At 40.8% G+C, this 18712-nt stretch overlaps 2 protein-coding genes across 3 annotated transcripts; both read left to right on the top strand.

Annotated features, from left to right (window-relative positions):
* Window positions 1-1523: 1523 nt before the first annotated feature.
* On the top strand, window positions 1524-18340 carry LOC124137159. 2 transcript variants are annotated; one of them, XM_046503357.2, is made up of 11 exons: window positions 1524-1666; window positions 2984-3101; window positions 6827-6942; window positions 10716-10739; window positions 11649-11663; window positions 14017-14052; window positions 14677-14700; window positions 15001-15021; window positions 15654-15735; window positions 16215-16324; window positions 17453-18340. In XM_046503357.2, exons 1-11 carry the CDS (start codon window positions 1630-1632, stop codon window positions 17548-17550), a joined length of 681 nt encoding a protein of 226 aa, XP_046359313.2. In that variant the 5' UTR covers window positions 1524-1629; the 3' UTR covers window positions 17551-18340. The 2 variants fall into 2 exon arrangements, with proteins under 2 accessions (XP_046359313.2, XP_046359314.2); XM_046503358.2 differs by lacking the exon at window positions 11649-11663.
* On the top strand, window positions 15742-16208 carry LOC125372920 (trigger factor-like). The gene has a single exon (XM_048383634.1). It carries the CDS (start codon window positions 15841-15843, stop codon window positions 16144-16146), a length of 306 nt encoding a protein of 101 aa, XP_048239591.1. The 5' UTR covers window positions 15742-15840; the 3' UTR covers window positions 16147-16208.
* Window positions 18341-18712: the final 372 nt, after the last annotated feature.

Here is an 18712-nt window from a genome sequence, read left to right as displayed (position 1 = left end):
TCATATTCCGGCGATTTCACGGGGCTTTTAAAAAACGCACAACATGAATAGGGCCTACATAAATGGGGCCTATTCTGACCCGAAGTTCAACGTTGCCTTATGAAATTATGCTACATATTAACCAGGGCCTAACCTCTATATTTGGTTAATAGGTATCATAACAATAGGTATATAGGTATATATATATACTGAACCGCAAAAGAAACGTCACCATGGATAGATATATGAGAAACCTTATTTGTCAGAATAAGCATGACTGTGTATTTCAATTTGCATGGGACTCACGTGCATAGGGTTACCATGGCCGTTGCCGTGATGCGTTTGGGCGATCGGTTTTATTGTCACCTGCTTTGTTGTTTTATCATCAAATTTCATTTTTCCGGACAAGGTAATGTTAAATTTTAGAAACTTTGACAAAAATTACCCAAATATTTAAATGACAACTTTTCATGCAATATTACTAGGGGTGACGTTTCTTTTGTGGTTCAGTATATTTGAAGTAGGTTGGGGCCTTGTGAAAAGTGTATAAATATATTTTATTTTTTTATAGGTCAGATATGGCGTCATCATATGTCAGATTTATACAGTTGTGTTAAAGTAATGCAATAAAGTGGTGTTAATCTTTCTGTATAAGACTACGTTTTCAGAAAATATGATGAGAAATGTAGAATGCAGAATTAATACTCGTGAGCATGCAACCACCAGGGAGGAATCGTTTTAACACTGTCAGGTAGAAAAAGGATTTTTGTCTGATTCTGATATCATCGCTATTTGACACTGTCAGTAATTTATAAACACATGCTCATGATATAGTCGGCATCGTGCAATCGACTCTGCTTTATGTAGAGATTTCTTTTGGATGTGGAAAGGGTTTTGTCGCTTTATTTAAAAGGAGGCCATGTGTTTCTCCAAACAAGTATGAATTGAACAAGAAATTCTAGTCAACATATTTCACCATTCTCCGTCGTTAGTGTACAAATGCACACAATAACATTCACACCCTGCCTGGGAACCAATCTGACAACGACTTTCACATTGATCTGTTCTACCCGACGGTGATGACCCCCCTGTCTTCCTTGCCTATATATTTCTAACGGTTTACCTCCCCTCCTTGGTTAGAGTCAATCAATGCTCAGGACCCAGCAGAACAGAGAACATATGGTTGTTCCTGATACATTTCGCCTTCATATCCAACCTCATACTCAATATATGCATATGTCACACTTTATCGAAACTATGTCATGTGGCTCTCTGCTGCTCTTCCTTTTTGACAAAGTGTGCCAAGATACATTTGTTCACAAGTTGTGAAAAGGGTGTCCTCACATCTTCAACACGAGTATGTATCCTTTATACCGACATGTGTAACTAGGGCGTGTGAGAACCTGGCCCACTGGTACGGAGGGCTGCAAATAATATTGACAATGGATGCGAGGTTGAACGAATATTCAGAAGCACCAGTCTGACTGGCGAGGCAAGGTATATCCTTTCAAACACGTTTCGTTATAATGTACGGATGTATGTGTAAATAGCGACCGCTAACAATGAATGTGCACTCAGGTGTGGCTTTCTTAAGGGAGGTAAAGGCAAGGAGAGGCGTAACAGCAACCATAACAGTCTTATACAGGCAACATGGAGGGAGCGATTGCCATATTCCTCTTTCTTGCGGGTAAGATTTCGAATCATGTTGATTAGTATATTAAACATTTGTTTTATATATGTGTATGTTGTATTATTAGAATACATGTTCAACTTATTCATTTGGAGAAGGAAAAAATAGGCTCAGAGTCGACGTCGGGATGGGGGTTTGTGGGTTAGGAGACAATCTGACTTCTCTCTTGAATTCGTTGGGTAATTGTAGTCAATCAAACATAGTCAATAGAATAATAAGTGCGTTTATCTACATGTACTTTTCGAATAATTAATTATTTACATGATATCCAGTGTCAGGTCAGGTACATAAACTTTCAGAACATAATCTTGTTCCTTTCTACTAATCGGTAGAGGGGCGGTCGGGTAGCCTAGTGGTTAACGCGTTCGCTCGTCACGCCGAAGACCCGGGTTCGAATCCCGAGATGGGTACAATGTGTGAAGCCCATTTCTGGTGTCCTCCGCCGTGATATTGCTGGAATATTGCTAAAAGCGGCGTAAAAACATACTCACTCACTCACTTGTTGGGGTACATGGTAGCTCTTCTGAACTACAGTCGGACCCGTTATCTCCAGAACCGATACCTCGACCCTTCTCCGGTCAGTACCATATCTCTATATTAATACATAATTTATAAATGAGATCGCTTGTCTCGAATTCGAGATAAAAATACATTTCTCTATCTCGAACATTGCTCTCGGTCCCAGCTTTGATTTTTCAGAATGTCGTACCTTCATCTCCAAGTTGGCATTTGCCAAATTAACAGTTTTTAAAGGCGCAAATAAGCACTTCACTCCCAGATATATCCAGTACCTTTACTCACACTGTCGTCTAAAATTGCTGCAAACTTACATTGCTATTTGAAGTATTCGTTCAGCCACTGTCAATACTCAGTGGACACCATAATTTGACCATGTACTCGAACATTGAATAACTGGAATGCCCTATGCGTAGTTAATATTGCGTAAACCATTTCCTTATTATGACTACGTCGGGAGTGATGGATTGTATTTACGACATTGCCCAGGGTACACGTTGTATATGCCAATCCTACGTGTAATACACATGAAAAATAGCTAAATACATTTCAATTTATCATTGCATGTACATTTTCGTAATTTCTCGTGTTATGCAATCGTATTGCTATGGATCTATGATACCTATACTTGCCTCGCTATCTCGAATGTCCGGATATCTCGAAGTTACAACACGGTCCCGCTTCGAGATACCAGCGCCCGAATGTATAATGCTTACATTGTTATGACATAAACGCTACTTTTAAGTGTTAAGAACAGTCAGATCTATGGATTATATACTTGTTTACTTGTTCTTCTAGCTTCTCTGCCCAGTTGTGATGGGCAGAGTTCATGCAACTACAACAAGATCACTAATTGCACCAACAAACTCACCGTGGACGTATTCAGCAACTTGAATGACAACACTATGGTCTGCAGGTAATGTCATTTCTAATATTTTTTAAACAGACTTGAGATACCAGGGTCACCGGGTCATTAAATCTACCCTTACCACGGTCTAGTAACCGCTCCGCGGTCGTCGTTCAATGTCATAGCATTCTAGGTTAGAGAATTGGTGACCCGACTAATTCATAACTTGTGATAAACTGGCACACTCATACCATGTATTGACTTGATGTATGTTATCTCCTTTACCTGTTCGCTACCTTATTCTTGTGTTGAAAATGTTTTTGTAACTATGTATGACTTTCAAACTTTAGGGGAATTTATATGCACACTCGTATATTTCTCATGTATTTATGATCACTTTTGCCTCCTCAATAATTGTACACAGCATTGTATATATTTTATAATCCCGTTGGAAAGCCCGTGTTCCGCGCTACATTTTGATACTGACATCGTCCATATGGGTATAGTAGTTAGTTCGCTATACGTGTTTTCCCCATGTATAAAATCACAGATTCGCGAAGCGCCTTAAAGGTAGTGGTTTCACTTTTCTTACCAACTCACATAATACAGATGTATTGATAATAAAGTATCCATGAACTCTTACCAAATATCGAGGTACTTAAGTATTTATCACTTTAGAATAAATAAATTGTGCCATGTAGATGACAAATGAACCTTGTGATGAAAGATCTAATTTGGGACATCCATGTACTGGTAATGGTATAGTCGCTGAGATAGCGTATTGCTTACCTAATTGTCAGTTGAAATAGCATATTGGTTAAGTCATAGTCAGTTGAGATACGTATTGTTTGAGTCATAGTCAGTTGAGATAGCTTATTGGTTGAGTCATAGTCAGTTTAGATAGCTTATTGGTTATGCTATAGTCAGTTGAGATAGCATATTGGTTAAGTCATAGTTAGTTGATATAGCTTATTGGTTACGTTATAGTTAGTTGATATAGCTTATTGGTTACGTTATAGTCAGTTGAGATAGCTTATTGGTGAAGTCATGGTCAGCTGAGATAGCTTATTGGTGAAGTCATAGTCGGTTGAGATAGCTTATTGGTGAAGTCATAGTCGGTTGAGATAGCTTATTGGTGAAGTCATAGTCGGTTGAGATAGCTTATTGGTTGAGTCATAGTCAGTTTAGATAGCTTATTGGTTATGCTATTGTCAGTTGAGATAGCATATTGGTTAAGTCATAGTTAGTTGATATAGCTTATTGGTTACGTTATAGTTAGTTGATATAGCTTATTGGTTACGTTATAGTCAGTTGAGATAGCTTATAAGTGAAGTCGTAGTTAGTTGAGATAGCTTATTGGTGAAGTCGTAGTCGGTTGAGATAGCTTATTGGTGAAGTCATAGTCGGTTGAGATAGCTTATTGGTGAAGTCATAGTCTGTTGAGATAGCTTATTGGTGAAGTCATAGTCGGTTGAGATAGCTTATTGGTGAAGTCATAGTCGGTTGAGATAGCTTATTGGTTGAGTCATAGTCGGTTGAGATAGCTTATTGGTTGAGTCATAGTCAGTTTAGATAGCTTATTGGTTATGCTATAGTCAGTTGATATAGCTTATTGGTTACGTTATAGTCAGTTGAGATAGCTTATAAGTGAAGTCATAGTCAGTTGAGATATTTTATTGGTTAAGTCATAGTTAGTTGAGATAGCTTATTGGTGAAGTCATAGTCGGTTGAGATAGCTTATTGGTGAAGTCATAGTCGGTTGAGATAGCTTATTGGTGAAGTCATAGTCAGTTGAGATATTTTATTGGTTAAGTCATAGTTAGTTGAGATAGCTTATTGGTGAAGTCATAGTCAGTTGAGATAGCTGATTCGTTAAGTCATAGTCAGTTGAGATAGCATATTGCTCACGTCATAGACAGTTGAGATAGCTTATTGGTAAAGTCATTGTCAGTTGAGATAGCTTATTGGTTAAGTCATAGTCAGTTGAGATAGCTAATTGGTTAAGTCATAGTCAGTTGAGATAGCGTATTGCTCACGTCATAGACAGTTGAGATAGCTTATTGGTTAAGTCATAGTCAGTTGAGATAGCTAATTGGTTAAGTCATAGTCAGTTGAGATAGCGTATTGCTCACGTCATAGACAGTTGAGATAGCTTATTAGTGAAGTCATAGTTAGTTGAGATAGCTTATTGGTTAAGTCATAGGCAGTTGAGATAGCTTATTGGTTAAGTCATAGTCAGTTGAGATAGCCTATTGCTCACGTCATAGACAGTTGAGATAGCTTATTAGTGAAGTCATAGTTAGTTGAGATAGCATATTGGTTAAGTCATGGTAAGTTGAGATATACTTGGAATGGCTAGTCTTTGAGAGCGCTTGTCGTAAGTTAAGTATTCATGGTGGTAACCTCATGTCAATGAAACAGCAAATTGGACACCCCACAGTTTGAATAACATATTCACAACTCTTGTATCTGTGCGAACTATAAACAAACCCTTTGTCCATTTGGTTATAACAGATGATTAGTCTCTTAAACCTGTAAAAATGTGGTATATGCTTTTGTTTATGTTATGACAAGCAGTTTGTAATAACACAATGTTAATTGAACCAAATTGGCACATGATTAGAAAGTCAATAGGTTTCAATGGTAAACTTTGAAATGCCTTATTTATTGTAAGCGCTATCTCACACACAACACGCCTGATGGATTACAAATACGCATAGTTAACATGCATGGCACATGATAAGCATTTGATTGAATTGAATAACATTTTATGTTTGCTTCCCCTTATGAACTTATCCATAATAGATGTTGCTTGTACCCACTTCATACATTGCTGAAGAAAGTTGAGTTTAATTATATTCCCCGAATGAAACTGTTTGTATAAATTGAATAGTTTCAGTGGGCTTGTAATAACTCAATATGATGAATACACTGATCACATGTAACACATAACAAAACTCCCAAACAGACAGCTAAGAATCTGTTGGAAGAAGGAGAGTGTTCTGCTTGTTGAACTACAGTGTAAACTGATACACATATCCTTGGGCGTAGCATTCACTATATGTGGACACGACCATGTAGGTAGGTATTCAAGCAGGCCACCCCTTTCAGCTGCATGTACAATGAACGGAGAGTATAGACCTGGGCTGTTGATTATATCATGAACCAGGCACAATCGTATGTAAACTGAGAAATCTGACTGCATATTGTACACATGGTCACGATTCTCCTTGTATTTACGGAAGGAGAACGAGGTCATTGCTTGACAATGATGTGGCGTGACATTCTTTCAGTGAATATGGTTTTAAGCCGCTTCCAGCAATATCACGCTGAGGGACACCAGAAATGGGCTTCAACGACCGTACCCATGTGGGGTATCGAACCGGGTCCACGGCGTGACGAGCGAACGCTTCAGCCACTAGGCTACCGCAGCGCCCTGACATTCTTTCATGTTAATAATGAATAACTAAAGTGCTTTGGTTGTTGTCTCGTCTTTCTTCATATATTCAAACAATGAGATATATTAAGAAATGCCACTGCCAGGAGATTAGATAAGAAGTATATGGGTTCATGGCGGCAAATAGTATAAATTTAATTTATTAAATGTTTATCTTAGTTTTCTTAATTAATCTTGGGAGCTGATACAAGTCATATGTGCATTCCATTGTCGAGAGCTTACAGCATGGGTATTGGTTTAGCCTCAGCAATTTACAATATTGGTGTGTGTTTTAAAATCCGAGGTTTAGGTTACTAGTGTTTCATTGTGAGGAGTGTATATTCATCTTTCACATCAGGTCCTACTACCAATACCAGCAGTGCGTCTACAGCGAACCCGGATGCGATGCGTCGACAATTATTGCTGACCTGAAGAGTCAGATGTTGAGAAGTAACGTGAACTTTCAGGAGAGATGTAAGTAAAACGTGGAGACCCTTATTCCCCTGGGATGCCGAGGCAGAATATATGTAGGCATATAGTACCCCCTTCTCGTCGCTATCTCCCAGGTTCGTGTGGTTTCAATGATTCACCTCGATGACGTGGACCATTGCGCTCTCTCTTTTTGTAGGGCCCACGGTTATTTGCCGTCGGACGACTGCCGAGTAAAAAACGTTCACTTACAGGTATAATCTTTAATATACATTTTAGAAGCTGAAGTACGAAGCCAATAGCACATGATACAAGTACAAGCATCTATTCTGAAAAGTTGCATTGACAGATTAAAGAAGTTGAAATTCACTCAGAGAAGAAACTGAACGGCAAAAGCAACTTTGCACCAGCTTGAAGTGACTGTAATTTATAAACTAAAAATAACAAAAGTTTGAGGTAAAGTATATGTAATAAACCAACGATTCCACAAAGTATTGAACAACTCGAACTTGACATTTTGTGGTTAAATAGTGTACACCAAGCATACAAAGTCAGTGGGAGTTGAAAATACAGTTGTCCAGATTTTTACTGCAATTCATTCAAACACGGAAAGTGGTCTCGATCTCACAGACACAAAATATGTCACTTTAATACCGAATGTGGCCACCACGTGCCTCCATACATGCAAAGACTACGTCGGACGGAAAACGTCAAACGTCTGATGAGGTCACGTGGAAAGTGGATCTATTTATCTTGTAAAGCTCGATCAACTCTGTTGGCGGGAGGTTGTGTGATCGGACTCTAACTCGCCTGTCCAAGACGTCCCAAAGGTGTTCAATGGGTGATAAGTCAAGAGAAAATGTCGGCCACGGTAAGATGTTGACGTTGTTGTTGGCAAGGAAGTTAACTACATTGTACGATACGAGCTGTCTGGGGTTTGGCTTTGTCGTGTTGGTACAAAACACCTCGGGGTTGTTGCTGGAGGTAGGGCAGCACTACTGGACGGAAGATGTCATCTCTATGGAGTTGCGCATTGCGGTTTCCGATGATGACTACGAGTGGCGTTGTCTGTTCTCCACAAATTCAACCCCACACCATAACGCCACCTCCACCGTAAGGAACGATTCTGGAACGCAGATAGCAGCGGCGCGTTCACCCCTGCGACGGTTAACTTTTCGTCCGTAACGACCACGCGTTGCCAATCCCCACGCTGCCATCGCCGCACTGTATTAGCCCATCTTCGTCGATGTTTAGCAGTCAATATATGTCCTCTGAACAGTCGGTAGGCTCAGTTACCCGCTGCATGAAGTCTTCTGGTCACTCTGTGTGTGCTCACCCGCCGACCCAAAGCATTCACTGCCGATGACGTCACTGTGAGGAAGCGGTTGCGGAGGTGCAACGTCTTCCTGTGGTGCAGTGACCCGTGGTCTCCCTGTCCTGGGTCTGTCCGATGTCCTTCCAGTCTGTCTGAAACGTTGCAAAACGTTTCCAACAGCAACACGGGAACAGCCATATGTTCTTGCAACGGTGGTGTGTGAGGTCCCCATCTGTACCATCCCAATTGCTTGCTCACGTTGTTCTGATGTTAGTCTTGGAATTTCAACATTCTGCCTAACGACGGGGCATTATCATTCACGTTGCTATATGATACAAAACCATAGCTAATTTGCATAATAACATAAAGAAACATAGCGCCTGACTGTATCGTTACGGCTCTGTCAATTCGGGTGTTTGAACGAGTGCCTCACACTCCTACTGATGATGTTCACGGATCCGTGTTCGATGAAGCACCGTGCATATATACTCACACGCAAAAGAAACGCAAGTCGAGTTTGCAGTATACATGTTATTTATTTTCAACAGTAAAGACAAGAAATACTAATAGGGCAAGATTGACAAAAATTTGACTGAAGACAGTTTAATGGATTAAAAGGCAGATGACATAATTGGGTTTTTTCAAATGTTAAGGGCTTACACAGTTTCGGGTCAATACCCAAAATGTCAGTCAATACCTGGTCTGACCACCATTAGCATTGATCACTGCCAAAGATCTCCGGTACATTGAATGAATCAGACGATTTGTGAAGGCCCTAGGGATCCTCCTGCACACATCTAGAGCAGCTGTGCGTAGTTCATCGGCAGTTGTAGGGACTGGGCGCACATAGTGCAGACGCCTTTGAACCTCATCCCACAAGTGTTCGATGGGGTTCAGATCAGGGCTGAGGGCTGGCCACGGTAGAACACGGATGTTGTGTTGTTGCAGAAAGGCCATGGTAGCTCTGGCAACATGGGGACGAGCATTGTCCTGCTGGAAAATATGTTGTTGATGTTGTGCAAAAAATGGAACAACGTGGGGTCTGATCACTTGGTCGATATACCGCTGAGCAGTGACGCCGTGTCCCCGACCTTGACTAACATTCAGAAAGCACATGGGTCCAAGTCTCGCATTAAGTCCAATCCCTGCCCATATCATGACGCTAGGTCCATCCCATGGATCCCTTTCCACAACGTTTCTGTCAGCGAAACGATCACCTCAACGCCGACAAATTCTGACTCTTCCGTCTGCAAAGGAGACACAAGAAGTGGTAGGTCCAAGACTCGGCCCTGTTTTATACCCACTACAGTTTGTGACAGTTCGTGCATTTTCGATTTCGCGAGACATGGGTGCATGATACCCACACATTCATAGAAATGGTGCGTTTTGGCGATTCGTTTTTTATGTTGCGTTTTTACTCAGGGCTTCCAAAATGCAACCAAAAATATTAATAACATCATCAGGCTCACTACATGCTAAAACTCGTATCAATTTAGGGTTCCGTATTTGTTACCTATTTGCTTAAAACCACTTGCGTTTCTTTTGCGTGTGAGTACTTAGGGAAAAAGAACAGCCGTTTAGATCCGAAAACACGCGACTGATTGGATATCTGTGGTCGAACACCATAGCAAAGGGTAGACGTCTTTACCCTAGGTCTGAGTGAGTGAGTATGGTTTTACGCCGCTTTTAGCAATATTCCAGCAATAGTACGGCGGGGGACATCCGAAAAGGGCTTCACACCCATGTCGGGAACTGAACCCGGGTCTTCGGCGTGACGGGCGAACGCTTTAACCACTAGGCTACCCGACCGCCCACCCTAGGTCTGAAAATTTTAGGCAGACCGCATATTTCCTGTCAATGCCAGTATCCATCATTGTACCATCTGTAACACTCTAAATATGGTACACGGAATATTTCTAAAAGCGGCGTAAAACCATACTCACTCAGTCACTCTATATATTCAGCAATCTCTCAAAAGATCGAATAGCTCCTAAAATAGCTTCCCTCTGATGTTGGCCGAATCGAAGGCCAATGTCGAATGACGTCAAACGAGTTATGGTGACGTAATCTATTGTTAATGACGTGTTTCATGACAGTTGAACAATGTGAATAACAGTATGCGTTGTTGTTTGTTTTGGGTGGGTTGTTTTTGGATTTAGCTTCATTCGTCTTTTTTTAGAACAAATTCTATCCATCATAGTTATAGTACCGGTAAACCTAATTTTCAGGACATTGACATGAGCAGAATCCATCGATCTCCTCAACTGGCTTCCTGGTTAATCCGACCTCGGGCTTCTGCAAATGATGCCCTGAAAAATAGTGTTACTATTATGATAATTTGATCATTTTTATTTTTGTTATTATAAGCATGTCTCTCTGGACCAAAGCTATGTTCATATTTTTATTACTTAAAGGTTTGCATCTTGATGTTTTGTTATCGCTGGTTTAATATTTAATTTATTATTATTTGTTATAATATATGTTATTCTTGATATGTTTGCAGGTGAGGGTGGAGCAACCACAAGGAGTAAGTATACAATCACATTAATTCGTCATGCCAACATTAGACTTCTACAACAGAATTAGACCGTATGGGACATCGCCCCTTCTGTCTGCAATGAGCAATGACGTTAAGAACACTGTTTGATGCAGGAGATGTAATCAAAAGTAACCGTAGTTTCCAATGTGTCTGATCATTCTATCATCAGTATTAGCTTAACATGTGCCTTGTTCAATGGGACTGCGGTTTAACGAGTAAATCATCTTCCTATCGCTTTATCTCTCTTCCCCTTTTATTTCCTCTTAATTTCAATTTTGCTCTCATTCATTTTTATTTCACCTTCTCATAGTTTTTCAGCATTTCTTATCTTAACTTTTCCAATCTCTTCGTCTCACATCTAATCCCCACTCTCTCTCTTCACTTTAATTCTCTAATTATAATATATCCTTCTCCTCTCCTGTCTAATTTCTTCTCTGAGGTGGAGTAGCCTAGTGGTTAAACCTTTCCTCGACATGCCGAAGCCTCAGGTTCGATTCTTCAGATGAGTCCCGTGTGAGAAGCCCGTTTCTGGTATTCTCCGCCGTGATATAGTGGTATATTCCTTAAAGCAGTGTCAAACCATACTCACTCACTCACTAACTCATATACTTATATTTCTCATCATTATTCTTCATTTCGAACTTTCTTCCTTTATCAATATTACTGAAATGCAGCGTTACACAACTTCACTCACTTAACTAATGCACTTGTTTAACCATTTGGAAGTAGAAGTGGTTTCTCGGGCCCCTGTTAAATATGAGACATACAAGGACATACACCTAATTTATAAATTAGATCATTTGTTTTAAAAAAAACTACAAATAGAAAAGATTTGTTTAATGGTAAACGTTACAGTCTTTTTCGCACACTTTCATCTGACATTTGCTTCTGTTTCAGCTCCTCCAATGATACGTGAGTCTGTGTTCATTTCTCGCACGTATTGATATATTTTAGCTGACTCTTGTAGCATGTGTAAGGCATGTAGCTTTAATTTGTGTATTTTACTTGCTCAATATATGTCGAATTTTCCCTTTACCTATCTTCTCGTGCGTCTTTTTTGCCTTCTGTTTGTGTCTCACATTTTCTCTAGGTCTCTTTTCTATCTATGTCTGGTCCAGACTCGATTATTTACTCGTCACTTTTCCGGTCTACTTCATCTGACATTCCTCACCTTCACTCTTCCGTTGTACGCCCTTTAACTTTCTTCTCCTAACTCTTCCTGTCTACTTCCTCTAGCGTTCCTCTCCTCACTCTTCCTGTCTACTTCCCCCAGCTGCCTTTGTCGTCACTTTTCCGGTCTCCTTCATCTGACATTCCTCGCCTTCACTCTTCCGTTCTACGCCCTTTAACTTTCTTCTCTTAAATCTTCCTGTCTACATCTTCTAGCGTTCCTCCCCTCACTCTTCCGTTGTACGCCCTTTAACTTTCTTCTCCTAACTCTTCCTGTCTTCTTCCTCCAACTTTCTCCACACTCTTCCTGTCTGCGTCATCCAGCTTTCTTCTACCGCACTATTCCTATCTACCTCCTGGAGCTTTCTTCTCCCTCTTTCTTCCCATCAACCTCCCCAAACTGTCTTAATATTTCCCTCACTCTTTCTGTCCACTTCCTTAACTTTCTTTTCCCTCTCTCACTTCCTATCTACCCCCTTTAGCTTTCTTCACATTCACTCTTCCTGGCTACCTCTTCTTGCTTTCCTCTCACTAACTCTTCTGTCTACCTCTTCTAGCTTTCCTCTCACTAACTCTTCTGTCTACCTCTTCTAGCTTTCCTCTCACTAACTCTTCTGTCTACCTCTTCTAGCTTTCCTCTCACTAATTCTTCCTGTCTACCTCTTCTAGCTTTCCTCTCACTAACTCTTCCTGTCTACCTCTTCTAGCTTTCCTCTCACTATTTCTTCCTGTCTACCTCTTCTAGCTTTCCTCTCACTAACTCTTCCTGTCTACCTCTTCTAGCTTTCCTCTCACTAACTCTTCCTGTCTACCTCTTCTAGCTTTCCTCTCACTAATTCTTCCTGTCTACCTCTTCTAGCTTTCCTCTCACTAACTCTTCTGTCTACCTCTTCTAGCTTTCCTCTCACTAATTCTTCCTGTCTACCTCTTCTAGCTTTCCTCTCACTAACTCTTCTGTCTACCTCTTCTAGCTTTCCTCTCACTAACTCTTCCTGTCTACCTCTTCTAGTTTTCCTCTCACTAACTCTTCCTGTCTACCTCTTCTAGCTTTCCTCTCACTAACTCTTCTGTCTACCTCTTCTAGCTTTCCTCTCACTAACTCTTCTGTCTACCTCTTCTTGCTTTCTTCTCACTAACTCTTCTGTCTACCTCTTCTAGCTTTCCTCTCACTAACTCTTCTGTCTACCTCTTCTAGCTTTCCTCTCACTAACTCTTCTGTCTACCTCTTCTAGCTTTCCTCTCACTAACTCTTCTGTCTACCTCTTCTAGCTTTCCTCTCACTAATTCTTCCTGTCTACCTCTTCTAGCTTTCCTCTCACTAACTCTTCCTGTCTACCTCTTCTAGCTTTCCTCTCACTAATTCTTCCTGTCTACCTCTTCTAGCTTTCCTCTCACTAACTCTTCCTGTCTACCTCTTCTAGCTTTCCTCTCACTAATTCTTCCTGTCTATCTCTTCTAGCTTTCCTCTCACTAACTCTTCTGTCTACCTCTTCTAGCTTTCCTCTCACTAACTCTTCCTGTCTACCTCTTCTAGCTTTCCTCTCACTAATTCTTCCTGTCTACCTCTTCTAGCTTTCCTCTCACTAACTCTTCCTGTCTACCTCTTCTAGCTTTCCTCTCACTAACTCTTCTGTCTACCTCTTCTAGCTTTTCTCTCACTAACTCTTCCTGTCTACCTCTTCTAGCTTTCCTCTCACTAACTCTTCCTGTCTACCTCTTCTAGCTTTCCTCTCACTAACTCTTCTGTCTACCTCTTCTAGCTTTCCTCTCACTAACTCTTCTGTCTACCTCTTCTTGCTTTCTTCTCACTAACTCTTCTGTCTACCTCTTCTAGCTTTCCTCTCACTAACTCTTCTGTCTACCTCTTCTAGCTTTCCTCTCACTAACTCTTCTGTCTACCTCTTCTAGCTTTCCTCTCACGAATGCTTCCTGTTAGCTTTGTAATCCTTCATTCCAATAACTTTCTTTCTGGATCAATGATAGGTATCTTCTTTCCCTCTCCGTATCTCTCTCTCGTTCCCTTTCTCTAGTTCTCTGCTATTTCGCTCTCATTTATGCATTTCATGTGTGTTAACTTGTCACTGTTATTTTGCAGCAACAACTCCGTGGCCTATGGGGTCAACACCTCGTGGTACGTACTTAGTTTCCCCTGGGCAGCCAACAAAGAGAGCCCGTGAACTCACTTACTCTTCCTGTCTACTTCCTCTAGAGTTCTTCTCCCAAACTCTTCCTATCTTCTCCCTTTAGCTTTCTTCTTCCGCACTCTGCTTATCTACTTTCTCTAGCTTTCGTCCGTCTCATTCTTCCTGTCTACTTCACCCAATATTCTTCTTCCTAACTCTTCCTATCTACCTCTTCTACTCACTAACTCTTCCTTTCTAATCCTTCATTCTTCCTACATAATTCCTAAAACTTTCTTTCTGGATCAATGATAGGTATCTTCTTTCCTCTTCGTATCTCTTTCTTTCCCTTACTATAATTCCCTGCAATTTCGCTCTCATTCATGTATTTCATGGGTGTTATTAACAAATTGTCGCTGTTATTTTAACATCAACTCCCTGGCCTTGGGCGACAATACCTCGTGGTATGTTCTTCGATTCACCTAGGAACTCAGCCAACCGTTGTAATCATGACCTTTCCTTCTACTGTCATCATCATAACTAAGAGTACATTCACGATACTCACGATACACTGACATCTTTAATGAAATTTAGAGTTTGCAGTGTATTCAACGTTCGTTTAATGATTGTTTCAGGCACGTGGCGACCAACAAGTTGGGGTATGTACCATAAGGTGACAATCAGTTGATCAATCATGACCAACAAATGTTTGGTGTGATACTTCCAAGGTGCATTCTCTTTGCATCTCGATTCTGACATTATTGTGCGTGACGTATCTGAGAGCCGTATCAAGAAAATACTGAAATGTGGTATACTCTAATTTCACTGCTTCTGCAATGCGCATTGTTGCTCTGAATAGAAAAATCTAATGACTATTCCCAAGGAAACTGTAAAAAGTAACATTGTAGTAATTCGTTTAAAATGCATTTATCTGTATGTATGTGTCGTTCTTGTTTCAGCTCCTCCAATGGCAACACGATGTGAGTTTATATCTACATAAGGGAAATTTTGGTAAAATTGTGTAAACTTATGATAATAACTTCCAGTCCACATTTCAAACATGACCCAGGCAGCTGAATTGGGGTTGATAAACTTTGGATAAAGGTATACCCACGTCTGTCATGTGTGGAAGTATATTCTTCCAATCTACCCGTCTATCTTAAACACCACTCTTGTATTAGCGAGTGTGCTGGGTTTAACGCCGCTTTTAACAGTATTCCAGTTATATCACGGCGTGTCAGCTTAATGTTGGAGGAAAGCCCGAAGTGATGCAGGTCTCAGACGTTTACCACTTCGGTGAAACCAACGAGCACGAGTATGGTGCTGACAGACCTAGAAACATAATCGGGGCGAACCGGGATTCGAACCTACAATCATAGGTTCCTGGCGTGCCCAAGGGACGCAACTCTGCACATCGAATCGCGACGTCTTGACGACTGGGCCAACCGTGCCCCCTACTCTTGTATAAGGGAGAATGGCCCAGTCATCTAAGGAGCCGCTGTGCAGTGTTGCGTCCCAGCATTATGCAGGTACGACATCAAGATACTGTCCAAAGCGGGTTGCACCTAACCAAGTCCTTTGTGTGAAGTAATAATGTTAAATCTGATTACAGACAACATGGAGTGCGACGTAAATGCCATCAGGATGTGCAGCAACAATCTACAGAGAGAATATGCTGCTGGGAAGAGGTGTGAGTAAGTGTCCCCAGTAAATAATCTTAGATGTATTAGGTGCCAGCTGAGAGGTAGTGTAACTTTGGGAAGTGTGTATGTGTATGCACGGAACAGTGTTTAAGTTCCATGTATGTCACTGCGTGTTGCACCAAAAGGGACAAATTCGGGGATGATGATGATGATAATGATGATGGTGATGGTGGTGGTGATGATGATGATGGTGATGATGATGATGAGGAGGAGGAGGAGGATGGTGGTGATGATGATGATAATGGCGACGACGACGATGATGATGATGATGATGATGATGATGATGATGATGATGATGATGATGATATACAGGACCATAATTGTAGCAACTCTTTGTCTCGAGACTATAATCAGCGGATCCTGGAACATCTGCAAATGCACCATCTGAACTTACCCTGTTGAGATAACCCAATTGATATCGTTTGACTCTATAATACTCTCTCACAAAGATATGTGACTGTTAATTTCAGCGCTGCCCGTGACTTTGTGGCGTGTCTGAACAGACTGGTATCGTGCATGCAGAACCCGGCATTTACCCAGGCAAGGATGGAACTAGAGGGTCTCGGTCTTCGGGAAATGTGTAAGGATATCAGTCGCAGTCCATGAATGTTGTGTTATGCCGTGATAAGCATTATCAAAGCTATAACCTGCCGATGACTTAAGTCTGGACCAAAATGTTGATGAGACACAATCCACGAATTCGAGGTACCATTACACCATAACCTGATACTTTCGGACCACGAGAGGGTAATGTTTACTCGGCTCTTACGATATGCATTGGGCAGTAGGGACCAGTTTGTCACGTGGGGATATGTCAGCAACGAATTATTTACCGAATATAACGAAACATACATACCGAAACCACTCCTTATGATTTGAAGCTCTTCCCGTGACTGATGTGAGAGTCCCCACACTGTCACTGATTTAAAACCGTAGTTGTAAAAGAAGCCTTGGTTCAAGCTGACACGGTGCACGAGTGGCCCAGTCGTCTAAGAGTTGCGTCCCTTTGCTGACACGGTGCACGAGTGGCCCAGTCGTCTACGAGTTGCGTCTCTTGGGCACGCCAGAAATCTATAATTGTGGGTTCGAGGTTTCTAGGTTTGTCATCACCATACCCGTGGGTGTGGGTTTCACCGAAGTGGTAAACGTCTGAGACCTTCATCACTTCGGGCTTTCCTCCCACATTAAACTGACATGCCGTGATATAACTGGAATACTGTTAAAACCGGCGTGAAATCCAACTCATTCACACACTCCACCTGACACACTCGATATAAACATATTACACTTCATTTCTGTTTGAATTAATACTAGAGTAGCTAGAACACCATCACTATTTTTTATGACGATTTGACGTTTATAACAATTCCTGATATTTACACGAGATGGCGTGTATATCTACTGACAGTTATGAGGTTACTTGTGTCGGGATATTTCAGCATCCACCGAGCTGACGAATCATACTGTCAACGTGGACACAATTTTACGGATAACAACTTCTTTAATACAGTACTGTAAAAAGCGACTTTTCGGTATAGATCCATATATCGTTGTCAAGCAAGACTGACAACGGTATAAGGATCTATACCGAAACGTCGCCTTTACAGTATTGAAGAAGTTGTTATCAATAAATTGTGTCTATTTTGTCATCCGTCAACTACTAAGTAATGCCTATCAAACAATTGGTACATATTGTGTTTGTTTTCAGGTGGGGATGTTATGCCCCCAGTAACAGCAGCAGCAGCCAGTCTCGTGTCCGTGATGACATCACTTCCCTTTGCTTTGATGGTTTACCTGTGGATCTGAGCATTGGAACATGGGGCCATCTCCTGTGTTTCAGCTTCTACAAATCTAGAAGCAGTTCCCGTTTTGAAACCAACAAAAGTTTAAATCATTTATTAAATCTAATATTCCTCGTCACTGTTCTGACCTGAGTTCATCAAAAGTTCCGGAAAGCTTTATTTACATCTATTTCATAACTATATGGAATCATTGTTTCAATTTATTATTTTAATTGTTGCATTTTGTTCTATTGTCCTCCATAATGTCAGACATAAATACAAGGGGATTGCTCAATCCAAGATTCCGATATGACCAATAATCAGATGTATATGTTTCATACATTGTCTCCTAGTGTAGCAGCTTATATGTTCGCGTATACTCTAATCTACATGTTTATGTTACTGTGCTTGCCCCTCGCTAGTTTGGAAACATCGATAAAATTGGTAGTCATCTGTGAACACCGGTAGATACATAAGCAACCTACATACTACAGCGGCACCTCGGGAACTCGAACACTCGATACATAAAATGTACATTGTTAGGCGAAGGAGATATATTATCGGCTCTGTGATCTAACACTGGAACCACGTTTGTCTGGAACTAAGGATAACTCTTCGACTGTGCCCTGGATTAAGATTAATCAAGTTATATTATAAGAATTTCTTATGTGACGTTTTTCTTTTTCTCTGTTGTCTGTAATGTTCTAATTAAATTAAATGTGTTATTTTTTTTATTTTTATCCTCAAAGTGCACCTATTTGCATATGACTAATATATTTTTTTAAGAAAATAAAATTATCTCGATCACATCCAAATTAGAAGTTTGTCTCACCATTGATTATCATTATGTTGCGTTTAAGTTTTGTGTTCAGCTGAATGGGATTTCCGTCAGTGCTAGCATTAGTATTCTGGATACTTCCACATATTGTTGTATACATTGTGACTGGCTGGGTTAGGTTCACATCGTGTGTGTGTGTGTGTGTGTGTGTGTGTGTGTGTGTGTGTGTGTGTGTGTGTGTGTGTGTGTGTGTGTGTGTGTGTGTGTGTGTGTGTGAGAGAGAGAGAGAGAGAGAGAGGGAGGGAGAGAGAGAGAGAGAAAGGAATGCCCGAATCACTATCAGCGCAAGTCTTGGTTTGAATAGTGATTTGATTTGAATAGTATACATAGTGACTGGATGGGTTAGGTT

This window comes from Haliotis rufescens, unplaced genomic scaffold (genome assembly GCF_023055435.1).
Source record: "Haliotis rufescens isolate VD_foot unplaced genomic scaffold, xgHalRufe1.0.p SCAF_5, whole genome shotgun sequence".
NCBI classification, from domain to species: domain Eukaryota; kingdom Metazoa; phylum Mollusca; class Gastropoda; order Lepetellida; family Haliotidae; genus Haliotis; species Haliotis rufescens.
Note: the sequence above shows the minus strand (reverse complement) of the source record. Positions and strands in the feature narration are given on the sequence as shown.

Excerpts from the sequence above, each read along its gene's own strand:
- LOC124137159 (XM_046503357.2), top strand. The coding sequence starts at position 1,630 with ATGGAGGGAGCGATTGCCATATTCCTCTTTCTTGCGG. Across the intron at positions 3,102-6,826 it reads GACAACACTATGGTCTGCAG|GTCCTACTACCAATACCAGC; the intron begins GTAATGTCATTT and ends CTTTCACATCAG. Across the intron at positions 15,022-15,653 it reads TCCTCCAATGGCAACACGAT|ACAACATGGAGTGCGACGTA; the intron begins GTGAGTTTATAT and ends ATCTGATTACAG.
- LOC125372920 (XM_048383634.1), top strand. The coding sequence starts at position 15,841 with ATGTATGTCACTGCGTGTTGCACCAAAAGGGACAAATTCGGGGATGAT.